General features: G+C 45.2%; 1 protein-coding gene across 1 annotated transcript in view; it reads right to left on the reverse strand.

Moving 5' to 3' along the window:
• The window catches only part of csmd2 (CUB and Sushi multiple domains 2), a 244,295-nt gene that overhangs the window by 143,447 nt on the left and 73,038 nt on the right, over positions 1 to 27,810 (reverse strand). Inside the window, exon 6 of the mRNA XM_030347780.1 lies at positions 514 to 626. Within this exon, the coding sequence (XP_030203640.1) occupies positions 514 to 626 (113 nt within the window). The remainder of the gene's footprint in view (positions 1 to 513; positions 627 to 27,810) is intronic.

Genomic DNA, 27,810 nt, shown 5'->3' on the forward strand with positions numbered 1-27,810 from the left:
TGGTCGTGTGTATGTGTGTCTGTGCGCTCATTTGCGAACGAGCACGTGGATATGCATGTGTTTGGGAAGGTTGGTATGCTTGTGCGAGTGTGTAGGTGTGTTTTAATGCGCGTGTTGGTTTGTGCATGTGAAGGTGTGTTTAAAAACATGTGGTTGTTTGTGTGTGTGCCTGTGAGAGAGTTTCTGCGTTTATGAGTGAGTGTGAGAGAAATGGAGAGTGTGTGAGTGAACGAGTGAAAATGTGTGTGTGTGTGTGTGTGTGTGTGTGTGTGTGTGTGTGTGTGTGTGTGTGTGTGTGTGTGTGTGTGTGTGTGTGTGTGTGTGTGTGTGTGTGTGTGTGTGTACACATGCGTGCACATATTTGCATACAAGCGACCTTGTATGCACAAAATGCATTTTCTTTTGCAGTAAATTAAAATGCATTATTAATTTGTGTGTCGTAATAACCACGGGGGGTGAGGTCGAGAGCCCTCTCCGTGGAGGTCCACGGCACCCCATCCCAGAGGATCTCACCTTGATATTGGGCGCTGAAGCCCCTCAACTTGTGGTTCCCGTCGGAGGTGAAGTGCAGCCGGAGCCAGTTCTTGCTGCTGATGATGGGGGAGGGAAGGTTTGGACCCGTGAACCTGAGGACACACAAACAGCACCACTTTAGAAGAAGCTCAAGATGTACCCGACTGGATACATTTGTTTGAAAAAATACACTCCGGTATGAATTGTTCTTTTGATATCTGATAAAAGAATCCTCATTCCATCAAAAAGTGCCCGATGGGCTCTACTGCGCGACCAATTTTTATCCGAGCGGTTCCACTCGTAAAACTGGCGGAGGGATACGCCTTGCGCGGGCGTTTCGCAGAGGAAGGACATTCCTTTTATGGGCTTGACCATGCCATAGTGAATTATACTTTACAAACACTTAAAGTGCCTGCTGATCTGTATGCTAATGAGGGCCATTGCTTACCAGGCACTTCCCGAGCTGGTAAAGCCCAAGCCAAAGTCATTTAGGGACATATAATCTTTTATCTCCGGGCACTAACAGAAGCGCAGAACTGGCACGAAAGCGCCAAGTGCACAAACGCACGCACGCCAGTCCCACAAATCCTGCGCGCACACACACGCCAGACACCCACACACACACACACGGGCACACACAAACATGCACTGCTCCACACTTGTGAGCGCGTGTGTGCGTCCTTTCCAATCTCCCACCTGTAAATTAGATTTCCTCGACTGTGTCCGCCTCGCCTCCCCCTCCTCACCCATCCCTCGCCTCCCCCTCCTCACCCATCTCTCGCCCCGCTCCTCAGAGGAGAAGTGCATTAGGGGCTAGACTTCCACCCAGCACTCATTAAAACTGGCAGAAACAACACCAGGCCAAGGGGATTGGGGGGGGGGGGGGGGGGAGAACCAGAGCAAAAAGAAAGCTGCAGGTAGACAGCTGCTGAGACTCATAAGGCAATAAATTAAACAAACCACGAGAAACTAGGGTGATAGATCAGGTGGTGGGTAACCGTGGAGACCAGGTAAATATGCAGGTGAATTGGAAAAAGAAAAAGGAGGAAGGCGGCGAGCTGGGAGGAGGGTGTTCTGCCGTGTGATGATGGAGCTGGGAGCCTTCGGTCTGGCCCGCGGTGCTCCGGGAGATTAGCTACATGAAGCGCCCGGGTTTCAGGGTTCCGGTTGGCCGGGGACACAGCGTTGTTACGAGACTGATGAAGACAAAGCCAGCATGGTTTGTCTGGAGCTCTGCTCCCCCACATGCGTTTTGAGGGGATAGCTCAGGTAATCACTTGAGCCCAGAATAGGACTTGTCGGGTGCAGAAAACATGAAAAATGGGAGTTTTGGGGAAGGGGGGGGGGGGGGGGGGGGGTGGTGGTGGTCTAGGTACAACCTTTTAGGAAATATAACCAAATGAAAATGCCCTGGAAAGTAATAGTGAGGAAATTGAGGGACAAAAGCGGTTGGAAATGAATATGTCTCTGAATTTCATATGAATGTTTCTCTTTGCCCTCGCTTGCAGCGGCCACGGCAGCAGCAGAGAAAACGAGAGATCAGGCTGTTCCAGAGTGCGAAATGAGACCCAGAACATTCCCACAGGCAATTGTAGGCGTAGCAAGGTATCTGTGGGCTGTTCAGTCTCTGCCCCCCCCATAAACCCTGCCCAACTTTGGCTTCTTCCATCCTTGTTCCGTTATCCCATTGGTTAACAACCTATGTTGGCCTCCCTACCACACAATGACACTTGATCTTTCCCGCGTACCCCCTATATCTCCTAGCCAATCAGGGAGGGAGAAAATTAGCACCTCCCCACAAGCTCTCAACGCAACATTGAAACCTGTGATGAGGAGGGTGACGACGATGGTGAGAGGAGCTGTGCGTGTTTGTGTGTGCATGTGTGTGTGAGCGGGCGTGTATGCGTGTGTTTAATGTGGTTAGTGCAGCGAGCCATGGCCACAAACAATTTGTTTTCTACTGCACTGGTTCTGTTCCCGGCCCCGCCACCACTCTGCAGGAAGAGGAATCTGAATCGACGCATAAAATGTCAACATACTAACATATGTCAATGTTTGTTGATCGCGCCTGGCGTGCTAGTTTTGGGAGCTAGCTCATGTCAATACCAGCAGTCGACATGGGACGTAATGGTTAGAATGCTCCCTTGGAGGCTGAGGCGTCCTCCCACACATCGATGAGCATTTGCGAGATTGATGCGCGCAGATAATTCAGCCTGCCGGGAATTCTGGGGGATTTCCCTGATTAGAGCTATCGAGGGATTCCCCTGATTAGAGCTATCGAGGGATTCCCCTTGCCATGTGCTGCTTCTTTATCTCTGTCCTCCAACCCATGCGCCATATGTCTAGGCTAGGTTGCACGTTGCAATGTCATACTGTATACGGTGTATGCCAATTCTTCTGTATGTAGCAACTCTTCTGACATACAGTTTAAGCATTGGAAGCAGGCCAATGGCAATCATTACAGAGCAGGAGCAGCTTATGAATTGGATTTGGCTCTGGAACCAGGAACCTTGGGTTTGAAGCAAAATTGCATTATTTTCCCCCATGCGCTTGTGGGTCTTGTTGAGCCTGTGGACAGCTGCGAGGAAGCCATGGCCCCCTCAACCTATGGTCTGCCGTCGCCAAGAGGAAACTAGCAACGGGTTTGGAGGTGTCCGATCTCGGACCCTGAATCCTTCCAGGGAGGAGTTCCCGGTCCCCACCCTTAAGCCCAGTGCTCGACCCCCCCTCTGCGCAGCGGGGGGCATAACAGATGGGTATATACACAGGGAGCCGACAGAATAAGATTAATGTCTGCGCGCCACATCAATCAAACGCTGTGCAGCCCCGCCACCTTTACCGGAATTACTTTTTCTATTTCTCCCTCTTCACTCCTTTGCTCTGTCACTTCCCGTTGTGTTTTCTTTTTATTCCAAACATGAGAGCATTGTTGATTTATTTATTTATTTATATGTCTGAATGGATTACTATAGTCACCCCCAACCCCCCCCCCCCTCACTCAACCCCAAAGTTAAGGGGGCCGAGAGCATTGCGTAATGAAAGTGTTGGGTGGAATTGTGAAAGCTTGTCATGTAACATTAGTGGTGATTTAAGGGAACGGGGGGTTGAGGGCTGGTAAAGTGACTCTGTGTGTGTGCATGCCTGTCTCCGGGGAGTGTTTTATCCAGTAAGATAAACTGAGATTTTAGTGGATGTGAGTGGGGAGCAGTATATATGCCGTCTGGTGCATGCATTTAGGGTATAAAATAGGTGCAGAAGCCTAACCTTCAGTGACTAGTGGGACAGAAGAGGAGGCAGTCAATCGCTAAAAATGATTAATTGAATGTTGTCTCTAAACTACAATGGAAACAAATATATTGTTTCTGTATCTAGTAGCCTGGGAGGAAAAGGAAAGTGTTATTTTGAAATGGATGAATCTTGACCCTCAGGGCCAGGAAATCAATGCCACAACTCTTATTTCAGTTATTCACTGAGAATATAAGAAAATGGAGAAACTATCTGCTCAACCTAACCTTTCAACATTGCTCAATGTCAGGCTTTATCACAGGAATGAAAGGCACACCCCCTCCCACCATTCACACCTTATAAAACAGACACACACGCGCACACACACCCACTCCACCGTTCACACCTTATAAAACAGTCACACTCGCACACACACCCACTCCAGCGTTCAAACCTTATAAAACAGACACACAAGCACACACACCCACTCAACCATGACTGTTTCAAGGGAATTACTCATGTCCTAGTACAATGTGTCGATTCACCCTTTTCGCCATAAGGAGAAATTAAAATGTCTATTTACGTTAAAGGGCAATTTGTGTAGGGATCAGGTCCCATTTATTCAGCCATCAAGCTCAAAGGACAACAAGGCTTTCTGTTAGCCACGGCTAACGATGGCGACGACCACTGACGTATGTAATTAGGAGATTCACCGTCTAGTAAATTTGGAATCTGAAAAGTTAAAATCACCATCACAATCCTATTGACCTCTTGTCACATCGGCCAATTTTCTCCGCTCAGACCTTCCCGGCACCCGTTTCTTCTTTTTTTTTTAAAACACAACACAAACGCCAAAGCGCTAGATACACAGAGAAGGTCACAGCGTCGCGCAACATAAAGGCCCGCTGAAGTAGATCGATGGAGCTCCTCTCAATGGCTGCCATGGTCAGTTCGATACCTGCTGTTTCACCTCACTCTCACTTTCCCTCCCGTGTCCGGCCGGAATCGTGTTACATCATTTTCATTTAGTCTCTCTCTCTCTCTCTCTCTCTCTCTCTCTCTCTCTCTCTCTCTCTCTCTCTCTCTCTCTCTCTCTCTCTCTCTCTCTCTCTCTCTCTCTCTCTCTCTCTCTCTCTCTCTCTCTCTCTCTCTCTCTCTCTCTCTCTCTCTCTCTCTCTCGTGCCATGCTGAATCGGTTTCCTGTTTCCTTTTCCTTTCTCCCCCCCCCCCCCCCCCCCCCCCCCCCTCCAAAACCCCCGGAGCTCTGCGGTCCACATTAGACTTTGATGATATGTCTGGGACATATATTTTGGGGCAAGTGTATTACAGGGAAAGGTGACCATGAAAACTTATTGGGGGTAGGGGACTTCAGTGGGCTGGTGGATGTTGGTGGTTACAAAGTTCTATCAACTGTAATTGGACCTTGAAACAGAGATTGTAGGTGAGAGATGTAGAGATTTCATGCAAATATTTTCCAAGCCGTCATGGTCAAAGTGAGGGTGTGAGTATGACATGATATGGGGAAAGATTAGCGGTGATGTGGAATATAAATCTTTCAAATGATGTTGGCATGATGATGGTGTTTGAAGTGAACCCTTTATGCAAAAAACAACAATCTAATACAAAGACCAGAGAGAGTTTTGTTCAGGGATGGCAGTTTCCAAATAACATGCAAGATGAAAGAGGCAGATGATATTCATACACCCCAGAATAATTTGAGGAATCCTGGCAAAGGTCACCCATCGCATCCTAACCAAAGAAACAGCCTCATTTTCAGTTTTAGCTATTCCCATCTTCTTTTATGTAATCCAACGTTTTTAGCCCCTTTTTTTCTTACAAGGGGCCAAGGTGTTAAACGATTCTATGCATAATCAGCGGTGGGTGGAGCTTTGGTGCCAAAGGTGACGCACGTCACGCCAGGATCAAACGCGACCCGGGTTCAGCGTTCAGCGCATGAATTCATTTTCCAGCTCGTTTGATGACCAGACCATCTGCATGAATGTGTTGCATGTGTGTGCATGTGTGTGTTTGTGCGTGTGTTTGCCGAGAGAGCCAATCCTGTCTGAGCAAGTCCCAGTTAATTGCTGTTACTTAGGCAGATCAATCAGCGCTCTGCTCAGTATGCAGGACTGGGTGCTTACAGCAGAGCAGGGGTCACTGTGACTTTAAAGCCCAAACTTTCTGCATTTTAACGAGGCTTCGGGAGTCACAGCTCTCTCCGTCGCAGCAAAGGACTCTCGAACACACGCATACACACACACAGACACACACGCACACAAACATCCCACACACACACACACGCACACAAACATCCCACACATGCTTGCCAGAATAGACACCCACACAGGCATTTGTAAATGTGTCAACCTGTGTACACATTTGCAAACACAAATACGATAACTCATATGAGGATAATAAATGCAACCTGGAGGCTCTTTTTTTCTGGCTGGCACTCAGGCTCCCTAGCCACTAGACTGGTGTGGCCCCACACACACACACACACACACACACACACACACACACACACACACACACACACACACACACACACACACACACACACACACACACCTTGTAGCGGGGAAACTAATCAGAGTGGAAGACCCTTGAGTCCATCATGGCAATATTACATGGCTTCAAATGGAGCTTTTGTTTGAGCTGTGACCTTCAGATGGGACTCAGGTTACACCGACTTGCTCCGTGTGTGTGTGTGTGTGTGTGTGTGTGTGTGTGTGTGTGTGTGTGTGTGTGTGTGTGTGTGTGTGTGTGTGTGTGTGTGTGTGTGTGTGTGTGTGTGTGTGTGTGTGTAGCTTTTAGATACTGGAAGACATCCTATGGGCCTATAACTAAAGGGTTGGTTTTGAACCAATCAACACCTCTTTTTGTGTTTCACATGAAGGAATATGCAGAAGGTCAGTGTCACGAAAATGGTGGATAATCAAGTTTCTACCTGTTTACTTAAAAAATGCAAACAGCAACAATGGCCCGTGTCATTCCATTATGACAATCTACAAAAGCCCCAAAAAACACACAATGAACACTGATATAGGAGTTACAAAATAATGAAAAACATACGTGAGTAACAGAGATGCCTTTTTCACTAATTCCTGCGTGCATTTGAGTAGTTCAAGCACGTAACGGTGGTAGACACTAAAGATTCTAGAACAATCACATTTGATGCATCATTGGAGGGGAAGTTTATGTGAAACCGTTTTTCTCAGATGAAAACCTGAATGGCTGATTTAAAATCAGTATGCATGATTTACAGGTTGAAAAAAGTCATTAACAATTACCTCTATTGGCATTTCATTCTAAAGTGGCCCTCAGCTAATTTATTTCCCCTCAAAATCTAATTAAATTTAATTTATTTTTCAGGAACTCCCGTGAAATGTTTGGGGAGCATAATGATCCACATTGTACCGTCACAGGGCACAGATTTTAAGTCCACACTATTAAGGGAAATCCTAATGGGCTGGAAAACGTGGGGATCCGCCACCGCTGAGTGGATGAGAGGTCGTACGAGCTAGACTCGTCGCATTAACTGGCCTGTGAAACTGTGGTTGCATTAAAGCCATGTCTGCTCCCCGCATGCATTTCCTGGTTGGCCAGCGCCTAAATGTCTGTTCTTCATTTCTGAAAGTCTCATGTTTTATTCATGCTTGGGCCGTTGGCCCCCGCCAGGAAGCTTTGTTAAATCTTCTGAGGAATGCCATTCCCCCTGCTTCCCACAACTCATTTTCTACCCTAACAGAACATATAATATGGACACAGAATGATAAAAAATTCCTTCGGGCAAAAACAACGCATCAGCCTTCATCTTGGCGGACATTGCTTGCGTCCCTTTCTCTTCATTTCTTTCAAATTAAAGTTTTTTAGGCATTGCTTGAAGCTGGCCTCGAAATGCACTTTTGTCTTAAACTCAAATAAACATTTTGACGCGAGACAATATCTTCCCCATTCCGAATGCATAATTCCTCTTCAACTTCCACCCTCTTAATACATTTGGATGAAAAGCAGAAAGCAGAACTGGGGGCTTGGTTTGGGGCCTGAAGAACCAGGCTGGTTTCTCTGCCATGCAGTTTGATTTAGTTGTACCGAAGAGAAATACGTTGTACATAAAGTACCTTCAAACAATACATAATAGTACATACATCCATGTGTGTGATGTGCCTCTGAGGAAATGTAAATCCAATCCACGTCTGGTGCTCTTGATCCTTTGTTTGTGGTGAGCAAAGGAATATTTTACTGTTTTGTTTTGATATTACATACTATTGATCGCAACTGTACCGAGGGGGAAAAGCTCAACAACATCATGAGAATAGCGTACAGCTCCAGATGGATGTTAAAAAAAAGAGTAGAGGAACCCATGAACCTGAACAACTCCTATTTAACGTGCATTTCTACCTCTGCCGCTTCTGTGATGCTCCATCGATTTCCTTAACCATGTCTAGAATGCAAACCGGTCCCCCCCCCCCCCCCTTCCCCCGTAATAACAAGAACATGTTGATTCACGCTGGCATCGATTGGCCTGATGGAGGTACTGCTGGATCCCCGCTGGCTGAACCCAGGGGTGGTGTTAACCATACGACTGCGCGAGAGGGAGGACCATTACCGCAAGGAGCACCTGGGAATAGTGGAACAATGCTGAGCAAAAGGGAAAAACAACACCAACAACAACACATACATGCTAATTATCATTTGTACTTGATGCAGGGCCATAAACAAACAAATAACAAACGGGGAGAAAAATGGATTGGTTGAACAACTTGAGTGAACATCAAGCTCCTTTTGTTGGTGTTGGTTATGCTATCCTTTAAACCGCTGTTAGCTTTTGTGCGCGCCTCGCTCTCCTTCACACCTGTGGGACATCACGCAAACACCTACAATTGAATCGCAATCCAACAACCCCAACACCAGCGCCGCCCACACACCCACCAGGTGATAGCGTCGCAGCACTGGGAGCGTCCGCCTTACTTCGCTATTGAATCCATCCCTAACTGGAACGGAACAAATGAGTTCCCAAGGTCACCGGCTGAGAGCGCCGGGCGGTAATCGAGCCCTCCCTGTAGATCCATAAAAGACGCACTATAAACAAAAGCCAAACACCACCAAAGGGGGGGGGCTTACGATGACCCGAGAGGCGTCCCTCAGTTTTATTTATGGGGACGCGAGGCACGGAGAGAGAGAGAGAGAGAAACAGAGACAATACGATAGAGAGAGAGAGAGACAATACGATAGAGAGAGAGAGAGAGAGAGAGAGAGAGAGAGAGAGAGAGAGAGAGAGAGAGAGACAATACGATAGAGAGAGAAACAGAGACAATACGAGAGAGAGAGAGAGACAATACGATAGAGAGAGACAATACGAGAGAGAGAGAGAGAGAGAGAGAGAGAGAGAGAGAGAGAGAGAGAGAGAGACAATACGATAGAGAGAGAAACAGAGACAATACGATAGAGAGAGAAACAGAGACAATACGAGAGAGAGAGAGAGAGACAATACGATAGAGAGAGAGAGAGAGAAACAGAGACAATACGATAGATAGATAGATAGATAGATAGAGAGATAGAGAGATAGAGAGATAGAGAGAGAGAGAGAGAGAGAGAGAGAGAGAGAGAGAGAGAGAGAGAGAGAGACAAACAGGGACAGTTCCATAGAGAGACAGAACTAGAGGGACATAAGGAGAAAAAAAACCTGGCCCGATTCTGTCTTTCCCTCTCTTCTGTTTCGGTTTGCGCCATCTCTTGTTTCTGTGTTGGTGTGTATTGGCTGTTTGTTGCTCATCCCCAGAATGACACAATGGGGAATGCGAATGAAGAGGCAGAACAATGTAAATGATATTGAAGCAGGGCTTGCTGTCGTATCCCACAAACACAGGCTGAATATTGCGCTCCCAGGATGCAGAGCCATGGCTGTAATCTTATTTTCTCAGGAAACCTATCTCTGGTTGTTTGGGTGAAACTTAAATACAATTCATCAATGCCATTTCCTCAAGGGTACAGGCTCTAATGTGTTGTCAGTCTTATTTGTTCTATTTTCTGTTTAATTTGACTGTGATATCTATAGGATTACTGTTACTGAGAGAGTTGCTTGATTATATTAAACAAGTCAACATTAAATGATCATTGAACTATTAATTACAAGAGCCCTTTCATTTTGTTGTTGGAATTATTATTGCCATCCAGACAGCATGAAGATTATAGTGATTGACCTTGCGTCAATATATCTTAATAAATTCATTATCATCACAATAGCAAACGATACTATCACACACATCTATTATGGCATAATAAAGACACTGAAGGGCAAGCAAAGAACACATTCTTTTTAATAACAGTCTTCCTATTGGTTTCGGTTGAGGATCTTATTATATGATGCGTTAAAAATTGCCGTTGGTTCAAATGAATGGCGAGCATATGCATCCTTAATCAAGCTTGAGTCACGACATGGGCATTTAACGGTTGCTTGATTTACCAGCATCAGCAGCCTGTCGCTACGTGCACATTACCAGCTTTCATAAAAACTAAATGCCATTTAGATTCGTCTCACTATACATTTTGCTTCGGTGCACTTTTCATCTTTCGGTAAATGGACGCAACGCAACATGCCCAGTCGGAACTTTCCTCCTCATTGAAACAATAAGCCCACAAGGCACGGCACTGGCGTATAGGGTAGTAAAACACATAAAGGTCGGCACATTATACAAAGCAAACTAATTAACTACAAGTGGGAAACATATAGGAAGCACTAGCCGCCATAAACTACGGCTCTGAAGTAACCGTATAAGACTCCGATACCCTCTACGTAAATCTCTCCGATCTACGGAGGTTGTATTCAAACAGTGATTTAATCCATTTTATTTTTGTACTGTTTGTAATGATATTACCAGAGGACAGCCTAAAGAGAGGTTTTGTTATAGAATCAGTCAGAGAACAACCTGTCCTTCTACCTAATATGCAGTTCCATTGGAAATTCTCTTCAGAGAGGAAACCTTTCATTTGAGTGTCAGACTCACCTTGGGTTGGCAAAAAAAGCATGCTGTGTGGGGCAACATTAGTCAGCTCACTTCAGCTATACGGCCTTGGGTACTGGATAAACCACCGGTAAGATGGTGGACATTTGTTCATGTAGTGCCTTCACGGAATAGTCACAAACTCCGCGATAACACACACAACATCACGTCGGCATGTTTCTATTTAGTTCTCTCCCGTGCCGCGTTGAGTTCATTTATTTGCTTGTTCCCCCAATTTTCCTGTTGACCCAATCTTCGAAACTAAAAGCTCAGCCTTGAACCCCCACCCACCCACCCACCAAGCCCCGCCCCGCTCTCCAAACTCACAAAAGCTAATGATCGGTAATTTAATTTGCGCTCGTTTAAGATAAAGCCTCGATTACAACCCATAATTTGACGCCGTCATTTTCTAATCTCCGTCGCCACTCCGTAACAACCAACCTCCCCCTACCGGAGCAGCCCTCACCTCTCTTGTGGGGTTATTATAGTGAAAGGCTTTTAATGAGCCTTATGTATGCGATATGGTCTTACTTTTGCGGGACTATTTTTCCATCCTGCCCACTTGTGGTGTCAGCAACGTTTTGAGGAGAGGAGGAAATCTATTACAACTATTGTGTAAATGAACGGACAACAGGGGGGAGGGAGGGGGAGGGGGGGAGAGAGAGAGAGAGAGAGAGAGAGAGAGAGAGAGAGAGAGAGAGAGAGAGAGAGAGAGAGACAGAGAGAGAGGGGGGAGAGACAGAGACAGAGACAGAGAGAGAGAGAGAGAGAGAGAGAGAGAGAGAGAGAGAGAGAGGGGGGAGAGAGAGAGAGAGAGAGAGAGAGAGAGAGACAGAGAGAGAGGGGGGAGAGACAGAGACAGAGACAGAGAGAGAGAGAGAGAGAGAGAGAGAGAGAGAGAGAGAGAGAGAGGGGGGAGAGACAGAGACAGAGACAGAGAGAGAGAGAGAGAGAGAGAGAGGGGGGAGAGACAGAGACAGAGACAGAGGCAGAGAGAGAGAGAGAGAGAGAGAGAGAGAGAGAGGGGGGAGAGACAGAGACAGAGGCAGAAAGAAAGAGAGAGAGAGAGAGAGAGAGAGAGAGAGAGAGAGAGAGAGGGGAGAGACAGAGACAGAGACAGAGGCAGAGGCAGAGGCAGAGAGAGAGAGAGAGAGAGAGAGAGAGAGAGAGAGAGAGAGAGAGAGAGAGAGAGAGAGAGAGAGAGAGAGAGAGAGAGAGAGAGAGAGAGAGAGAGAGAGAGAGATTCCAATCGTTTGAACACTGATTGGTTTTTAAACAGTTTTTGGAAAAAAGTTGTGTTTGGTCATATGATCATTGGATGAAGCTTCCACAGTGTCATTGAATTGAAGATAAATTAATGCATAGAGTATAAAATATGGTACTGAGTAAATATATCTGTCAAATTGTGTGCCACAGGCTGACAGAAACACATAGTCATATTGGACACACAGGGCTGTGTATACATCAACCTTAACACAGAACTATTTTTGCCCAGTAAATAAAGCATCCCTGGGGGATATTCTACCAGAACAGAGCAGGTATATGTACGAAGTCAACGTATGGCGAAATTGTCTATGTCCGTAAAATACAAGGTAGAAAACGGAAAAAGGCCTTGAAAGCAAGTATTTTTTTCCTAAATTCCATTGTGCAGAAAAGATAAATAAGCAAACAAAATGAACACCACATTTTTGTTCCATCTGCAATTTTTAATTGCAGGAAGGTGTTTGCCATGGTGAGGCAGATGATTGCACTTCAGACAAACTTCAAGGGTAAACCAATACTGCCTGCCGAAGTCTCCTTGAACCACACATGCTAGTAGAAAGTCCCTTTCCTTTACCGTTGTTTTCTTCTCCACACACTGCTGATTTTCTCCTAATGATGGGTAAAATTCACACTAAGTCTAGATAAGTCTAGTGTTTCATCATGGTCAATAGTGAACATCATAATCCTCATGCACCCCCCCTCCCCCACACACACACACACATACGCACACATCACCCACACAGGAAAAATACATTAAGAAAACAAAAAAAGACCCATCCGGGCCCTTAATCCGTTAAGAGCCATCTTTGATCCCGAAAAACCAAAACCGCGTGTCTGTCCTGAAGAGGGTAAGACGGTAAATATTGGCTCCTAAAATAAATGGAAACCGGCCAAGCTGGGGCTTCTTGGGGGATGGGGACGGGGACGGGTGGGTTGGGGGAGAGGGCGGTTGTGGAGACAGTCACTCTGGTTGATAAGGCCTGATACCCACTTCCATTAGCCTTTATTGGTCCCTTGGTCGCAAACCATTTGGGGAGATAACGTGTGTTCATAGAGTGGTGATGGTTATACACTTTATTCAGCTTTTAAGCATTAATCTACTCCATGCACGCTTGGATTTTATTCACTCTCGCCGCACTGGCCGGCGTGGAGAGAAGGAGATCACTGCTAAATATTAAAGTCATCAATCAACGCGGCTGGAGGGAGAGAGGGAGCAAACGCCGCCATGGAGTGTAACAGTTTGTGTGTGTGTGTGTGTGTGTGTGTGTGTGTGTGTGTGTGTGTGTGTGTGTGTGTGTGTGTGTGTGTGTGTGTGTGTGTGTTAGTGTGTGTGTGTCTGTGTGCGGGTGTGCGTCTGCATGTGTGAGTGTATGTCAAAGTGTTGGTTTGTGGGTGTTTTTCAATTGTGTGTATGTGTGTGTGTGTGTGTGTGTGCGCGCACGTGCGTGTGTGTACGTGAGTATGTCCGGTACAAGTGTGTGTTTGATTGGTTTGTGGGTGTCTTTGGTTTGTGTGTGTGCGTCTGTGTGTGCCTTTGTTTGGGTGTAGGGGTGTGTGTGTTTGTGTATGTGTGTGTGTGTGTGTGTGTGTGTGTGTGTGTGTTCGTCAGACTGTGTGGGTGAGAATCCTAATGTTTCTTCGTAGGTGTAAACAAAGTCATCCAAAGAAGACAGAAATAGAGAAAGGACGAAAATGAATTGAACCAAAAGAAGGCAATGCGTAGAGGAGGATGATGTATGTTTCTGGCCTTCATCTCCATTAGACTCTGACGGATTCCCTCCAAAACTAACATCCAATTAAGAAAGGCTTCGCCATCGCCTTCTGCCTGAGTCAGCACTGAACATAGACCTCTAACCTCCATCAAGATATATCCCCGGCCTCTCCTCTTGGAACGTGCATGGCTGCGTGTATGTGCGTGGGAGGGAAACTGTGTGTGTGTGTGTGTGTGTGTGTGTGTGTGTGTGTGTGTGTGTGTGTGTGTGTGTGTGTGTGTGTTACGATACAGACGCTAACATCCATTAGCAACCTCCCTCAGATTCAGCAGAGTTTTTCATTGAAGTAAATGTTTCTCACACACTATATTTCATTCTGGAAAACAGTTCGCCAGGAACTCATAATATTGCCATATTCTTTATAAGCGAATGGTCTCAGAGTAGTGGTAGTGGTCAGTATAAATAGCAGTAATAGCACAGTCAGTGAGTCAAACAAGAATGACAAATGTTATGATCTTTCACTCAATTATAAAAAAATATTACACGGGTCTTCTCAATGTCGTGGAACGCTCCGTTCACTTGCATGGGCACTTCACAACTTCCGGCAGTGAATTATATTTGATAATTCACCATTGCTAAGTATAATTGACCGCTGTCAAGGACAGACAACAAAGGACTTTTTGGCTCTAATGACGTCTTTGGTATCACTCCGCAAGTAGTCTGGTTACTTTTCAACCCCAGCAACTTCGGTTGCTAAGCGACGCCAACGTCTTGGTCAGACTATTTCTCTGCTGTTCAACACTACGAATGCTGGTAACAAATAAATTGTAAAAAGACACCATGTGAAGTTATTTTTTCATTTTGGCAAGTAGGGGTGTAATAAGCGGGATAATGTATAGAACGTCGCCGGTGATTATCGAAAAATAAGCCCCTTCAGGGCGAAGCAAGACACCTCCGCTGTGCGTTGGTGTCCTGTTCGCCCTGGCGGGGGTTATTTTCCCGATAATGACCGGCGTTCTATACATTATCCCTTACATATTTACTTTGTATCGACTAAAATACTACGCTGATATAAAAATAGTCTTTTGACTATTAGTCTTTTGTTGTAGTCTTTTGTTGTAGTCTGGATTCTTTTTTTTTGTTTGCGGGTTTCATTGACTTGCAACACAAGATCCTTCCAGGCTTTGCCAATACTGGATCAACAAGACATATTTTCAGTTGGTTTCCTATTTGCTTTTCTTTACCATTTCAAAATCACATTTAATTTACCAGAGGCACATATTGACTGATCCTTTTTTGCACAATGTTATTTGAGGAAACCAGCAGCTACACACACAAAATAATGAAAACAATACAATTATAATATCAGCACGTTTTGAACATAATACATTCCCTGTATTATAATCGACTATTATTTAAACGTTTCAAATACAATTTGTTGCGGTATTTGTGAAAGGGTTTTAATAACAAACGTATCTGGCAGCTATTTCAAGTTTTGAACGATGCAAAAAGATACCAAAAGCTCTACCTCCGGTTATTTAATAAACGTGAATAAACACGTTGTCATGAATTTTCCTTTGATAGCGATCTATTCCCATTTCCCACAACACAGCTTGAGTGATTTCTCTCCAGGTGAATAGGGCTAGTCCTTCTGTTCAATTTCTTTAAACTTCACAGAATGTTCAAAACATCGATTTGCTTTGTGATTATTTGAAGTAATCTCAAACAACCGAGATGAACAAGACATGATCTGAAAGCCACTGGTGTCTAGTTTTGCGTTATTAAAATCACATTACAAATTAAAGTCAAAAACAGCACTGGTCTCCCCTTGCTCAAAATCACGCAGTGAAAGATAAGCCCTTTGAATTGATTGAAACTGTCTCCAAACAAAAAAATAATATATATATATATATGTTAAGATAAACCCTCACAAATATCCAAAGATTGTTCGGATAATCAACAAGACGGTACGGAAGGCTGTGTGCGTCGGCACAGGAGGCTGTGTGCGTCTGTACAGGAGGCTGTGTGTGACACTACGCAGAGCTACGTGACGCAGGGCTTCCGTGCTCAGTGTAGCTGCCGGGTTAGCTGCTTCCATTGACTTGCAGAGTTACAGTAGCCTAGCTCCTGTTCATTTGAGGGCAATACACTTTGGATAACTTTCCAAAGGTTTCCAATCTGTTCCAAATAGTCGCTTATTGCAAGGGAACACACGTCAATATTGTAGTTTGTCCTCACACACGTAGTTTAGGCGCTGTGATTATAAGGCTAGCTGTGATGCACTGCTGGTTCAGTTTTATTATTGACTGCTTCTGCCTTGGTTGTCCACAAGGAGGGTAATCTGTCAGTTGCAAATAGGCAGCCTAATAATCACAGCACTGAGAGTAGCGCAGCATTATCTGTGTTTGTAGGCAAATTAAAATCTTGTTGTATTGTATCCGGAACTCGCTTTGAATAAGCGAATATTCAGAACACATCTTTGGAAAGTAATTAAGGGTGTTCCTCTCACATGAGCAGAAGCTAGGCTGCCGTAACTCTGCAAGTCAATCGACACGGCTTATGGATAGCAAATTAATACCCCACAGAATCCCCTTTTGGACGCACAATGCTGAATTACAAATAAAACATATTGTCTGAACCTGAGTAAGACAGACAAACGTCAATTTTCCAATATCTCGGCGTATCCCTTTAAACAGCAGATCATAAATTTAAACTGCAGGTCAATTGTTCCGAAAGAAAAGAGAAAGACTGTTGTGTTTTGATGCAGCATCCAACCCCCAGGTTCTTCCAGAAAATCAATCTTGTTAAACATACAGATACCCCAAAACACACAGAGATGCATTATGCATGGGACGACAAAAATTGAGTTTGTATATGCCGACTTTCCTTCAAGAGCTTGATAATGGTGAACGTGTGTGTGTGTGTGTGTGTGTGTGTGTGTGTGTGTGTGTGTGTGTGTGTGTGTGTGTGTGTGTGTGTGTGTGTGTGTGTGTGTGTGTGTGTGTGTGTGTGTGTCTGTCTGTGTGTGTGTCTGTGTGTCTGTGTGTCTGGGTGTCTGGGTGTCTGGGTGTCTGGGTGTGTGTGTGCGTATATGTGTACAAAAGTAGGTGTGTGGGTGGGTGTGGTGTTGGTGCATGCAAGTACACGTCCGTTTGTGTTTGTGTGTGCGTGCGTATACGTCTGTGTATGCACGCAAGTGAGCGCTTGTGTGCACATGCACATATGTATGTTGCGTTTTGTATCTCTGAGTTTGCTAGACTATTATCCCCTACGCAGAGTACGTCTATGGATCCCATGGGCCATGTGACCTCCCAGGGATGTCACATGCAGAATAATGAAGCCTTCCGTTGTCCCTTCCTTTTTTTTTCCTCAAGATGCAAGACAGATGCACTATAGCTGTGGACATTGACACATGCTTGGAAAATAAACGAACTGTATGGAACAATTGGCTGTTAATAAGACCAGATATCAGCCTCCTCACACACAGTTCTCGGTTATTCTATTCTGTCCATTGGGAATCGTAATGTATGTCTCATTCATGAAGTTACTACTCAACTGGAAGAGATGAATGGATCCTGAGGAGCTATGCTGCTCTCTCCGAGGGTGAACACGGATAATTGTTATAAAGCGTCAACCAAGTCACCCTTTGAATAGCCCCCCCCCCCCCCCCCCCCCAACCCACACACTTGGCTGATCTGAAGGCGGTTCATATGATAACAATGTAAACAAGTCTCAGTTTCTAAACAATAAGCTTGAGTCATTATCCCAGCAGTCTATAAATCACTCCCTGGACATGGACAGTGTACACACAGACACATCTTGATACACTTGCACGCTTAACAGGCTCACACACACACACACACACACACACACACACACACACACACACACACACACACACACACACACACACACACACACACACACACACACACACACACACACACACACACACACACACACACACACACACACCTTTCTGCTTCTAAACCTGTTAAGTGACTGGTATTAATCACCATTTTACGGTCTCTGTGGTGATTATGAATGCATTCATGCAGCAGCATGTCTACCAGCTGGAGCATCGAAGGGCAGAGAAGGGAGTCGATGTAGGAGAACCTGAAGGAAGGTGAATGAATACATTAATAAATAAATTAAAAAAGTGCATGTGGCAATGTAGGGAGAAAAGTGCATCTGTGTTGATTCATGGTACCTTGCCTACGATCTGATACAAAGAGTGTAGCAACAAATGGCTGAACTTTGGTGCAAGGTGCAAGGCTACTTCTGCATTTTGGGAACCACACCTGCCTTTTCAACCCCCCTCAGCAATGTTTGTTTATGAATGCTCGCCTGCAAAAGATCACTCTCACACAAACAACACACACACTCATTGATAAACATCAAGGTATATCACACACTGTCTCCTCTGGCAGTGTGTGTGTGTGTGTGTGTGTGTGTGTGTGTGTGTGTGTGTGTGTGTGTGTGTGTGTGTGTGTGTTTGTCTCAAAGATGGCTTTGCAGAGTCCTTGAGAAACTGTTCTATTGGGGTTTACAGCTACTTCCTCCAAGCGGTTTGGCTTATCCCAGCTCATAAGGGCTGCAGGTTAACGCTTGTGTGCACATAGATACACCTTCCATAACGTGCACATTGCACACACAACCAGAGGCCAATAAAAATTACCTCTTCTCTTTTGGATGTTTTTGGCGGTGTTCAGTAACAACCGCCTGCATCCCACGGTCATTCAAGTGAAAGCACTGTAGCACAGTTTAGTTAGCTGAATAGCATCTGATTATGCTAATTACTTCATAGCATAACTGATCTCTAAAAACTAGTAAACCCAATTACATTTTTCGCCAAATAGACCCGTTGTAAAAGAGCCAACACTAACCAAAACCCTACCAATCATTCAAGTGGTGTGTGGACCTTAATGAAAATAGCTAGAAACTGCTTGCTGGAATAAAGCTTCGCTCATGCTAAAATAAACCTTTTTGAATAGCTTTCTCCCTTCCCTTTGTGCTGGAATCACCAGCTGAAAACATTTGATTTCCAGAGAGCGGCGATGAATTCAAAATGGCAAGGGATCGCTGTCCAAAAAACTAAGAGCGAATAAAGAAGGGTCACGAATAGAACAACACGTTGTATGAATACACACACATCAACAATTCCTCCGGAAGAAATAATAAATATAAACAAGATCTGATTTCGATTCAAGAAATCATTCTTGCAACAAATCTCCCACTATGCAATAGCGGGAGACATCATAACTATTCTCCCCGACTTGAGAATAGTTATGATGTGCACTATATGGCGATGACTCAAGAGACATCATTATAGTGAGGGGTAAAAGGAAAGAAGAAACAGAGAAAAAATACAACACAACTGCTTTCATGTATTTTAACCCCTGGGGCAATGCGGGCATCAAAGAGCCCTAGCACTACGCGTGAGCTGCTACATGCTGGATGTGATTACAGGAGCTGTGACATCGTCCTGATGTTAGCTGTCAATCAACATCTAGCGCTGCCAGGAAGAGAGCCTGCAGTAATAATGGAGCCCACACTGGCGAAACACGAAGCCAAACCCGGTGTGTGTTTAAGGAATAGAGACACACACACACACACACACAGACAGAGAGACAGAGAGACAGAGAGAGAGAGAGAGAGAGAGAGAATAAAGATAGAGAAAGACAGACAGCTGTAGAGAGAGAAAGAGAGGGTGAGGGAGCAGTTCAGATTCTTTAACCACACTATTCTACTTACTACATCTTCATACACAGTGAGGTCAGCGAAGTCAGACAAGCCGTTGGGCAAACTGCAGTGTTTTCCGAGTATCGATCGCCAAGAGCAAATGTGTGAAACAGGACAATCATTACACTAAAAGGTGCATCTCAAAAGGGATTTCCACTACTGGTTAAAGAGGAGTTAAAAAATCAAAATGGGCTGAATTTCTAGTGAAGGCAGGTGTTCGGTTTGAGCGAAAACACAAGCAGTAACTGCTGTTATATTCGAGCTCCGACATTTTTTTTAAATTTCTATCGATGAAAAAACATTCCAGTATGAATCACCCTTTGCGGATATCAAACCACAGATTTGGGAAAGATGGTCTTGTGGATACAGATTTAGTATCACAAATATGAGTCATCACACATTCAAAGACCCGTATCAATAGTGTGTATTAAAAGCACCACTTTTATTGGTGGAGACAAGAGATATATTCCTCCCTCCGCACACACATATAAATTAAATAATGAATCACTGCTAACAATCCCATTGGACTCAATTAGCTACAGTTAAACAACTAGTGTGACTTCAGTGCCCTTGCCTCTTGAGGAAACACATAACTTCCCCCTAAAAATACATCTTGTTGAGCGTGTGTCTGTGTCTGTGTGTGTGTGTGTGTGTGTGTGTGTGTGTGTGTGTGTGTGTGTGTGTGTGTGTGTGTGTGTGTGTGTGTGTGTGCATCTGTGTGTTTTTGGTCCTGCATGTGCGTGCATATGTGCGTTGGTGTGTACATCTTTGTATTAGTGTATGTGGCTGTGTGTAGACATCTGCGCATCTGTGCCTGTGTGTGTACTATGTGTTTCTGTGTGTTCTGTGTGCGTTAGTGAGTGTGTGTTTGCACATTGGTGTGTGCATGTGTGTGTCTACACAGGCATGCATGCGTGTCTACATCCATGTGTGTGTGTTGATACCTCCGCTGGCTGGGGGCCCGTGGGGGACGTCCGCAGCCGCGTGTGTCTGATCATTAGCCTCAAATTCGCCGCTTGTGTGAACACTCGCTAAGTATGGCAGCCGTAGGAACATCTAGGAAAGGTTGAGTGCTTCTGGATAAGAACAATCATGTCCCCTGGTCTCTCTCTCCCTCTCTCTCTCTCCCCCTCTCCCTCTCTCTCTGCGGGTCTCTCCCTCGTGTCTCTCTGCCTACATAATACGTATGGCCACAGAGATCTGCCATCTTTGTTTCCCCCATCTTTCTAAGTCCTGAATGAGGGATCTCAGGCATTTGCAAATGTGAACGCTCACATATTAACCAACACATAATATCACCAATCTGGTTGAGGGGTTAAAGAATTTTTTCGTTATCCCGGTCTACCGTTACACAATTCCCTTTGTGTTTCTTCCTGTGGGGTATTGGCGCCGGTTAACAATCCCCGGACTGAGGGAAACATGACAAGAGCAACAACACCGACAAGGAGATTAATAAAGAGTTTTGAAGAAGAATTTGACGAAGCATTAACCAAAACATTGCATGGAAACGAAACTCTATCAAAAGGCCCTCCATCTTTTCGCTGCTAAACCCATTTACTGGAAGTCCCGCCTCCTCTCTCGCCAATAATGCTAATTTAAAGCATCTTGCAGCGGGCGTTTAGTGTTTGGAACCCCTGAAGGAGGTTATTATAGCACTAAATTCCCACCATTACGACTACTTGTGGACTACTACTACCCCATTTGCTACATGACATTGAGAAGAGTTTTGTGCACCAATAACAGCATACAGTACATAAATGCTGTCGCTTTCTATTCGTTGTTGTGCTCTCCCGACTCTTTTTAACCCGCTCTTCATAACGCTGTGGCAACGAACTGCGTTCATTATCATGTTTACTCTTTCACTTGACATTTGTTCAGCCATAGTCCACATTATACCACATTCCTTCCTTATACTTTTGTGTCCTCTCTTGGGGATGATGTCTGAGCTCCTCCCAGGGGCTTCCTGGTTCTTGAACAATGGCAACGTTGGAAAAAGGACCCCGGCCGACCCCGTGGTCTATCCAGAGAGCAAGCGGGGAGGGAGGCTCGCACAGTGATCGCATTAAGCAGGGAAACGTCGGAAGTTGGCATAACGGATCCCTCCCACAACGTTCAATTTATATAAACGCCAACGACGGGAAGAGCTAAAAGTAAAATGGTCTCATCGGAGAGACAGAAGACCCCCAAAATAAAAATGGATTGAAAAAGAAGGAAAAGGTGTCAGAGGCAGAGTCATGAAGAAGGATGACGGGGAGTGTTAGAAGAAGGAAGACGATGGGAATAGCACACGGTAATGATCTTCTGGAGGAGGCGGAGGAGGAGGAGGAGCAGCAGCTACGGAGAACAGTGTCAGCTGTGCTGCATGCTGGGAAAAAAAGCGAGAGCTGCCATAGAGGAACTAAAAGTGTTGACGGAGCAGCCTATACAAAGCCCTCCCATGTTCTACCTCATCGTCTATAACCTTTTCTAAACCATTAAACCCAAGAGCAGGAAAAAAACGTAATGAAATAATGTAACGCTATTATTCCCCTCAGAGCTTTTTAAGGAAAATAGTCGCAAAACATTAAGGGTACACCAAGTTATTCGACTCGAAAGGTACAAATGGACCTGCGCCAGGGCTCTCAAGTCTCACGCATTCGGCGTGAGACACACGCAATTCAACCCATTCACACGCACTCACACGCCACACTTCGTATGGCTATTTAACAGTGGAACAGGTAGGAATCAAATGGGTTTCCCGTACATAGGGTAACCAGATGTCCTCTTTTGCCACAAAATCTCACTCTGAACTCGTACGTAAGCGCACTTACATTGAGTGCACTTCATTATCCCTACAGTACACTTACTTATAGGCGCAGTGCTCTCACTTCTACGATGCAAAGTCAAAACAGCCTTCGCGCACCTACCGGAAATGAGTTTGCAGTTTGACGGTTCTTCTTCTGTAGTATTTTTCTTTCGGCCTTACCATTTCCGTTAGTCGCCTGTATTAGCAACTGATTACAGAACAACAACATAAAAACATTGGTCTGATACAGCCTAAAACATTGTAGTTGTACTGAAAAAAACCCCAAATATGTGTAATTTTACTTACATTTGTAGAGCACGTCAGTCTCAAAGACAAGATGGCAGCCGTTGAGGGTGGAAAGTGTCCATCGGTCCACACTCAAGTTTTAGATCGTTTTGAATGCGCCACCAAGGTACTTCCAGTGCACTCAAAAGAGTAATTGTAAGTATGGAAGTGGGCGATTTCAGACACAGCACTAGTTACAAACATGCTAGCAGGACTCAGTGTTCCAACAGAGTAGGTTTCAAAGGAAAAAGGATGAGAAGAAAGAATTGATACATCATTCTTCATCAAGGGTTACCCATGCAGAAAGCATATTGCTCCACAAAGAAAAGGAAAACAAAGTCTTTTCCATTAATCTTTTTTTGCTGCTTATGCTAAGGAAAAGCCTGTCTATGTTAAACCGCTAATTTAAATTGTGCAGCGTGAGGAGAATTCTTTGTGGTATAAAAAGAATCAAAGCTTCATTTAGTCTCCATAATTACTCTCAAACTAATTGCTTTTGTTAAGATGGAGGGATTGGCGAATACAAAGGAGGAAACGCAGATCACAGCCTCATCCTTGCTGACCGGAAAGTTGAATAACGCAGCTTTTTAAACCACAGAAACAAGCACGGCTAATGTTTCACAGAGATACAACCTATATCGCATGCAGAATACAGACGCCGGCATGGAAATTTCCAGTTGCCCTTTTCAGCACGTCATTAAACTGTGATTATTTTGCGAAAAGCTTGCCTATTCAACACACTGCCTAGAACAAATCCTTTCCCAAGAGCTTTGTACACCAGGGTTAGCTTACCACTGTTTTAATATGTTGAACGCTCGACGATATTCAGCATTCAATTGATTCCGGGGGATCAAGTCAATTCATGTTGAATCAACTTGAATAAAGATAACAAATGTCTGTTGTTTTTTGAGAGAGAGAGAGCGAGAGTGCGTGTTACCATAATGGATGTCAAGGCACCTTTACTGGCTGAATAATTTGGTTTGGTCAGGGGTGGTCGGATAGCATTGTGCTAATATGAACAAAGCCCCCTGGACCAACATCATACACACAAAAGCGAAATACAAAAGCTTCTGTTGTGTCGTATCCTAGGACACATCAGTGACAGTAATTAACTTGACAAGAGTCGAGAGAGAGAGAGAGAGAGAGAGAGAGAGAGAGAGAGAGAGAGAGAGAGAGAGAGAGAGAGAGAGAGAGAGAGAGAGAGAGAGAGAGATGGGATGGTTTCCAGCAGGTCAGTGTTTGGATACAGGCACACATCCAGAACAGACGTGGCAGCTCAGCAAGCACTGGCCTTCAGCCCAACATAATTAGCCGACAGAATGCCTGCCTGCCTCCCTCTCTCGCTCTCTTCCCTCTTCTGTGTGCTTATTCCGGTCAATCCGCACACAATAAAGCAAAATGAAGCACAGCGATTGTGTGTCGCTGTGTGTGTGTGTGTGTGTGTGTGTGTGTGTGTGTGTGTGTGTGTGTGTGTGTGTGTGTGTGTGTGTGTGTGTGTGTGTGTGTGTGTGTGTGTGTGTGTGTGTGTGTGTGTGTGTGTGTGTGTGTGTGTGTGTGTGTCCGTATCAACAGGAGCCAACATGGTCGACGTCACTTAATTGTTTCAAATTATCTCGATTCTGATCCGATGTATTTGCGTGAATTAGCCGTGAAGAAGCATACAGACAACACCCGAAAAGGTTAGCTAATAATAAACTTATATTCAGCGACATAAACAGCTATGAAGACCTGCAGACAATGAGGGCGACTTTAGCTGCAGATTCTCTCAACATAAGCCCTAGTACGGTCTAATCCCTCTTTTTAATTATTTGTATTCGGCTCACTTCCACACAACCGGTGTTGTCTAATTAACGGATCTAATTCAAAACCAAGGAAAGGTTGACAGGCAAAACCCTTTGGATGTGTTTAGCTGTCTTCTGTGTGGGTGGATGTGTGTGTGTGTGTGTGTTTTTTATGCATGTGGGTTCTTGGGTGTGTATCATGCGTGTGTTTATTTGTGTGTGCTTGTGTGTGTGTGTGTGTGTGTGTGTGTGTGTGTGTGTGTGTGTGTGTGTGTGTGTGTGTGTGTGTGTGTGTGTGTGTGTGTGTATGTTTGTGTGATTATATGTGTGTGTACGTGTATTTGTGTGTGTGTGTGTTTGTGTGCATATATGTGTGTATATATATACGTGTGTGTATGTGTGTGCGTGTGTACAAGTGTGTGATTTTGTGTGTACGTGTGTACGTGTGTGTGTGTGTGTGTGTGTGCAAGGCATCCCTGGTTCTGTCTGCTTGTGCCCCTAAGTGAGAGTGGGATTAAGAAAGATTGCACGGCGACAAAATCAATAACGCTGACATCTCGCTGGCCTTCTCCAAACTTCCCCCTCCCTCCCACCCTCTCTCACACTCAAACACGCGCACACACACACACACACAAAGAGAATCCCATCATGGCGGACATAATGGATCCCATAACTATTGTATCGCCTTTTACCCCTAACTCAGCCGCCTATGCGTACACACCAACCCGTCTTCCCCCAGATGACGATAATTTTGTCTTCGGAGAAAGAAAAGAAAGGCGGATGGGAAAATAAAATAATTGTGCAAAACACAACAGCCAGGCCCAAGTGCTGGCTATCAAAAGTAAGAATGTATGGGCTTTAAAGCAAGACAGAAGGCCTTTAGCATTGTAACCGGCCATAGGTTCACTGCTGTTTTCAAGGTGAGAGACAGCCCAAGTTTCTGAAGATAAAGCATATTGGGATAACTGTGGTAAAGGTACATTCACCCAACGGTGTGCCGAGGAGTATAAAGGAGAATATTAATGATATGTTGGCCCGGTATCGCTCATTACAAAAAGACAACAGCAAAACACCCAAAAGCCAACCACTTACACCTACAAGGTAAGGCAAACAAAAACACCCAAGCACACAAAAAAGCACACAAACAACCATAGTTTGGTAATTTGTGTCCGGTTAGCAAACACAAACACTTAAACATAACCTCATTCCGCAATCTCCCGCCCCAAGCCTCTATGAAGGACCAGCCTCTTTACACCTTCACTTCATGGTGTCTGTCTCCGCACATGCTGCAGCTCCGGATCAGTGGCTGTAGATACCGCATCATGAACTATTTAAAGGCTGGTCAAGGGAGAGGGAAGCTCTTCCCCTTGAATGAGTCATGGCGGCGTCATGGTTTCTATTTTATTTCAGGACTGCCTCCGTCTCCGTCCCCCAGCTGGGGTGCTGCTCTGAACCCTCCCGTGAGTCAGCTTCTCACACCGCAGCATATCAACCGCTCTATACTCACGCAAGCACACACACACACACACACACACACACACACGCGTGCGTGCGTGTGTGTATACAGATGTGAGGGTCTTTTTTGGTTTGCATATGCTTAAGTTTGAAAGACAAAAAATGCTGGGGGGCGGGGGGAGAGGAAGGGAAGACAGGAAAGAGGGGGATGGAGAGGGAGACAGAGCTCACTGGCAGTTCCGCCCACTCCCAGGACGTGCTGGGACATGGTGTTCCGGTGGTACTGCGAACATGCCCCCCGCGCGAAGGCATAGGCACCAGGAACCCGGCCCCTGAAACTCCTGCACACCGCCACATGCACAGACCGTCTAATACAGGGCGGTGTGCAGTACAAGTAGTCTGTGGTGTGTGTGGGTGTGGGTGTGTGTGTGCGTGAGTGTACCTCCCTATCGCTATCTTCCACTCAGCTGCCTTAATCTTATTGGTGTACCCCGTGTCCTCTACTGTCCAGCAGCCAGGGTAATGTAGTAGAGACCCAATGGATACTGAGTCTCTCTCTCTCTCTCTCTCTCTCTCTCTCTCTGCGTCTCTCTTTCTGTCTCTCTCTCACACGTATTCACTCAGTCCCTCTCTCACTCTCTGAATGTGCGTGCGAAAGTAAATTAATCCATCACTGTAATTAGAATAGAGAGAGAGAGTGTAAGAGAGAGAGAGCGAGCGATAGAGCGAGAGAGCGAGGGAACCGGAGAGAGAGAGAGGGAGGTCAAGGTTAAAGCAACACTGACAGGAGAAAAAGGGTGGCACAGAGAAATGGCGTTGTCGACTGGGCATCAATTAAAATGGCTGCCACACTGTTTGATCTATGCCTCCCAACACACACTTGGAAAAAGCGCTTTGATGCCCGCTGACCCTGTGTTCAATAAGAGGCAGTTGACCCAGGAAGTGAATTAGAGGATCAAAGCACAATGCGAGGCAAACTCAAACTGTAGAAGGGCATAAGAGTGTATTGTATGGTAAAAGGTATGGTAAGAGACAACAGAGAGCGAGAGAGCAAGAGAGAGAAAGAGAGAGAGAAATTAAGAACAGTATTGATTAAAGTCTGTGTTTGTACCTAGACCTAGTCCCTGCTCCACAAATCCCCTGTGAATATTGTAAGAGGTTGTTAAAGCTCTCATTATCCAATGATTGGAAAACCGTAAATAGACTAAACTGCTAAACAAGGTTTGGCAGCAATGGATCTTTTGGGGGCGATGGGTGGGGGGGGGTTGATTGAAATGTCTGCGTTTGGCAACCAAGACATGCACCGGAAATAACAATGAAATAGCACCATAAAGAGTGAGTATTTCCAGAATGGGCCATTCAACCAGGAGGCTTCAGTAACTCAACACGTACATTGAACCTAGCCGCTCATTAATAAAACACTGTTCGACAACAATATGGATGAGATGAGAATTGGGGGACTAAGCATGCGCCATTAGATTGTTGCAGGCACAAGACTATTAAGTCGAACCCTTCGCTCTCCCAACAGTGCGGTGCGTCATGAACCTGCCGAAGAAGACTCCTACACATGGCACAGTCATTCCCATTGGCGGCGGCTATATGTGTGCGCTTTGTGGTCTTATTTATAGGGAAGCTAATGGTTGCGTTTGCTCGGAAACACATAGCTGGACGCTCATCAATCTATCGTTCCTGACAGCGTGTCCTTGCAGACAGGCTTCATATATCAGCTAATCATAATGGTGTGTTTCCGCTCCACGCTATATAGAAACCTGCTTCGGGCTAACACAGAGCTTGCTAGCATGCCATGCATTCACATCCAGAAGGCACTCATTATGTCAGAGCTTGAGTTGATGACGTGTATTGCTTGTACCCACATTAGATCGGTTTGCTTCATGGACATTTCTTAAATAAAATAAATAGGACTGCAGATATCTCTAGGCAAAACTCTAAGCCCACTGTTTTCTATGCTTTTGCATTCACGACCCCCTGCACAACTCCCATCCCCATCTCCTGTTGGTAGTCTGAGGGATGTGAGGAAGGAA

The sequence above is a fragment of the Gadus morhua genome, chromosome 22, assembly GCF_902167405.1.
Source record: "Gadus morhua chromosome 22, gadMor3.0, whole genome shotgun sequence".
Lineage (NCBI taxonomy): Eukaryota > Metazoa > Chordata > Actinopteri > Gadiformes > Gadidae > Gadus > Gadus morhua.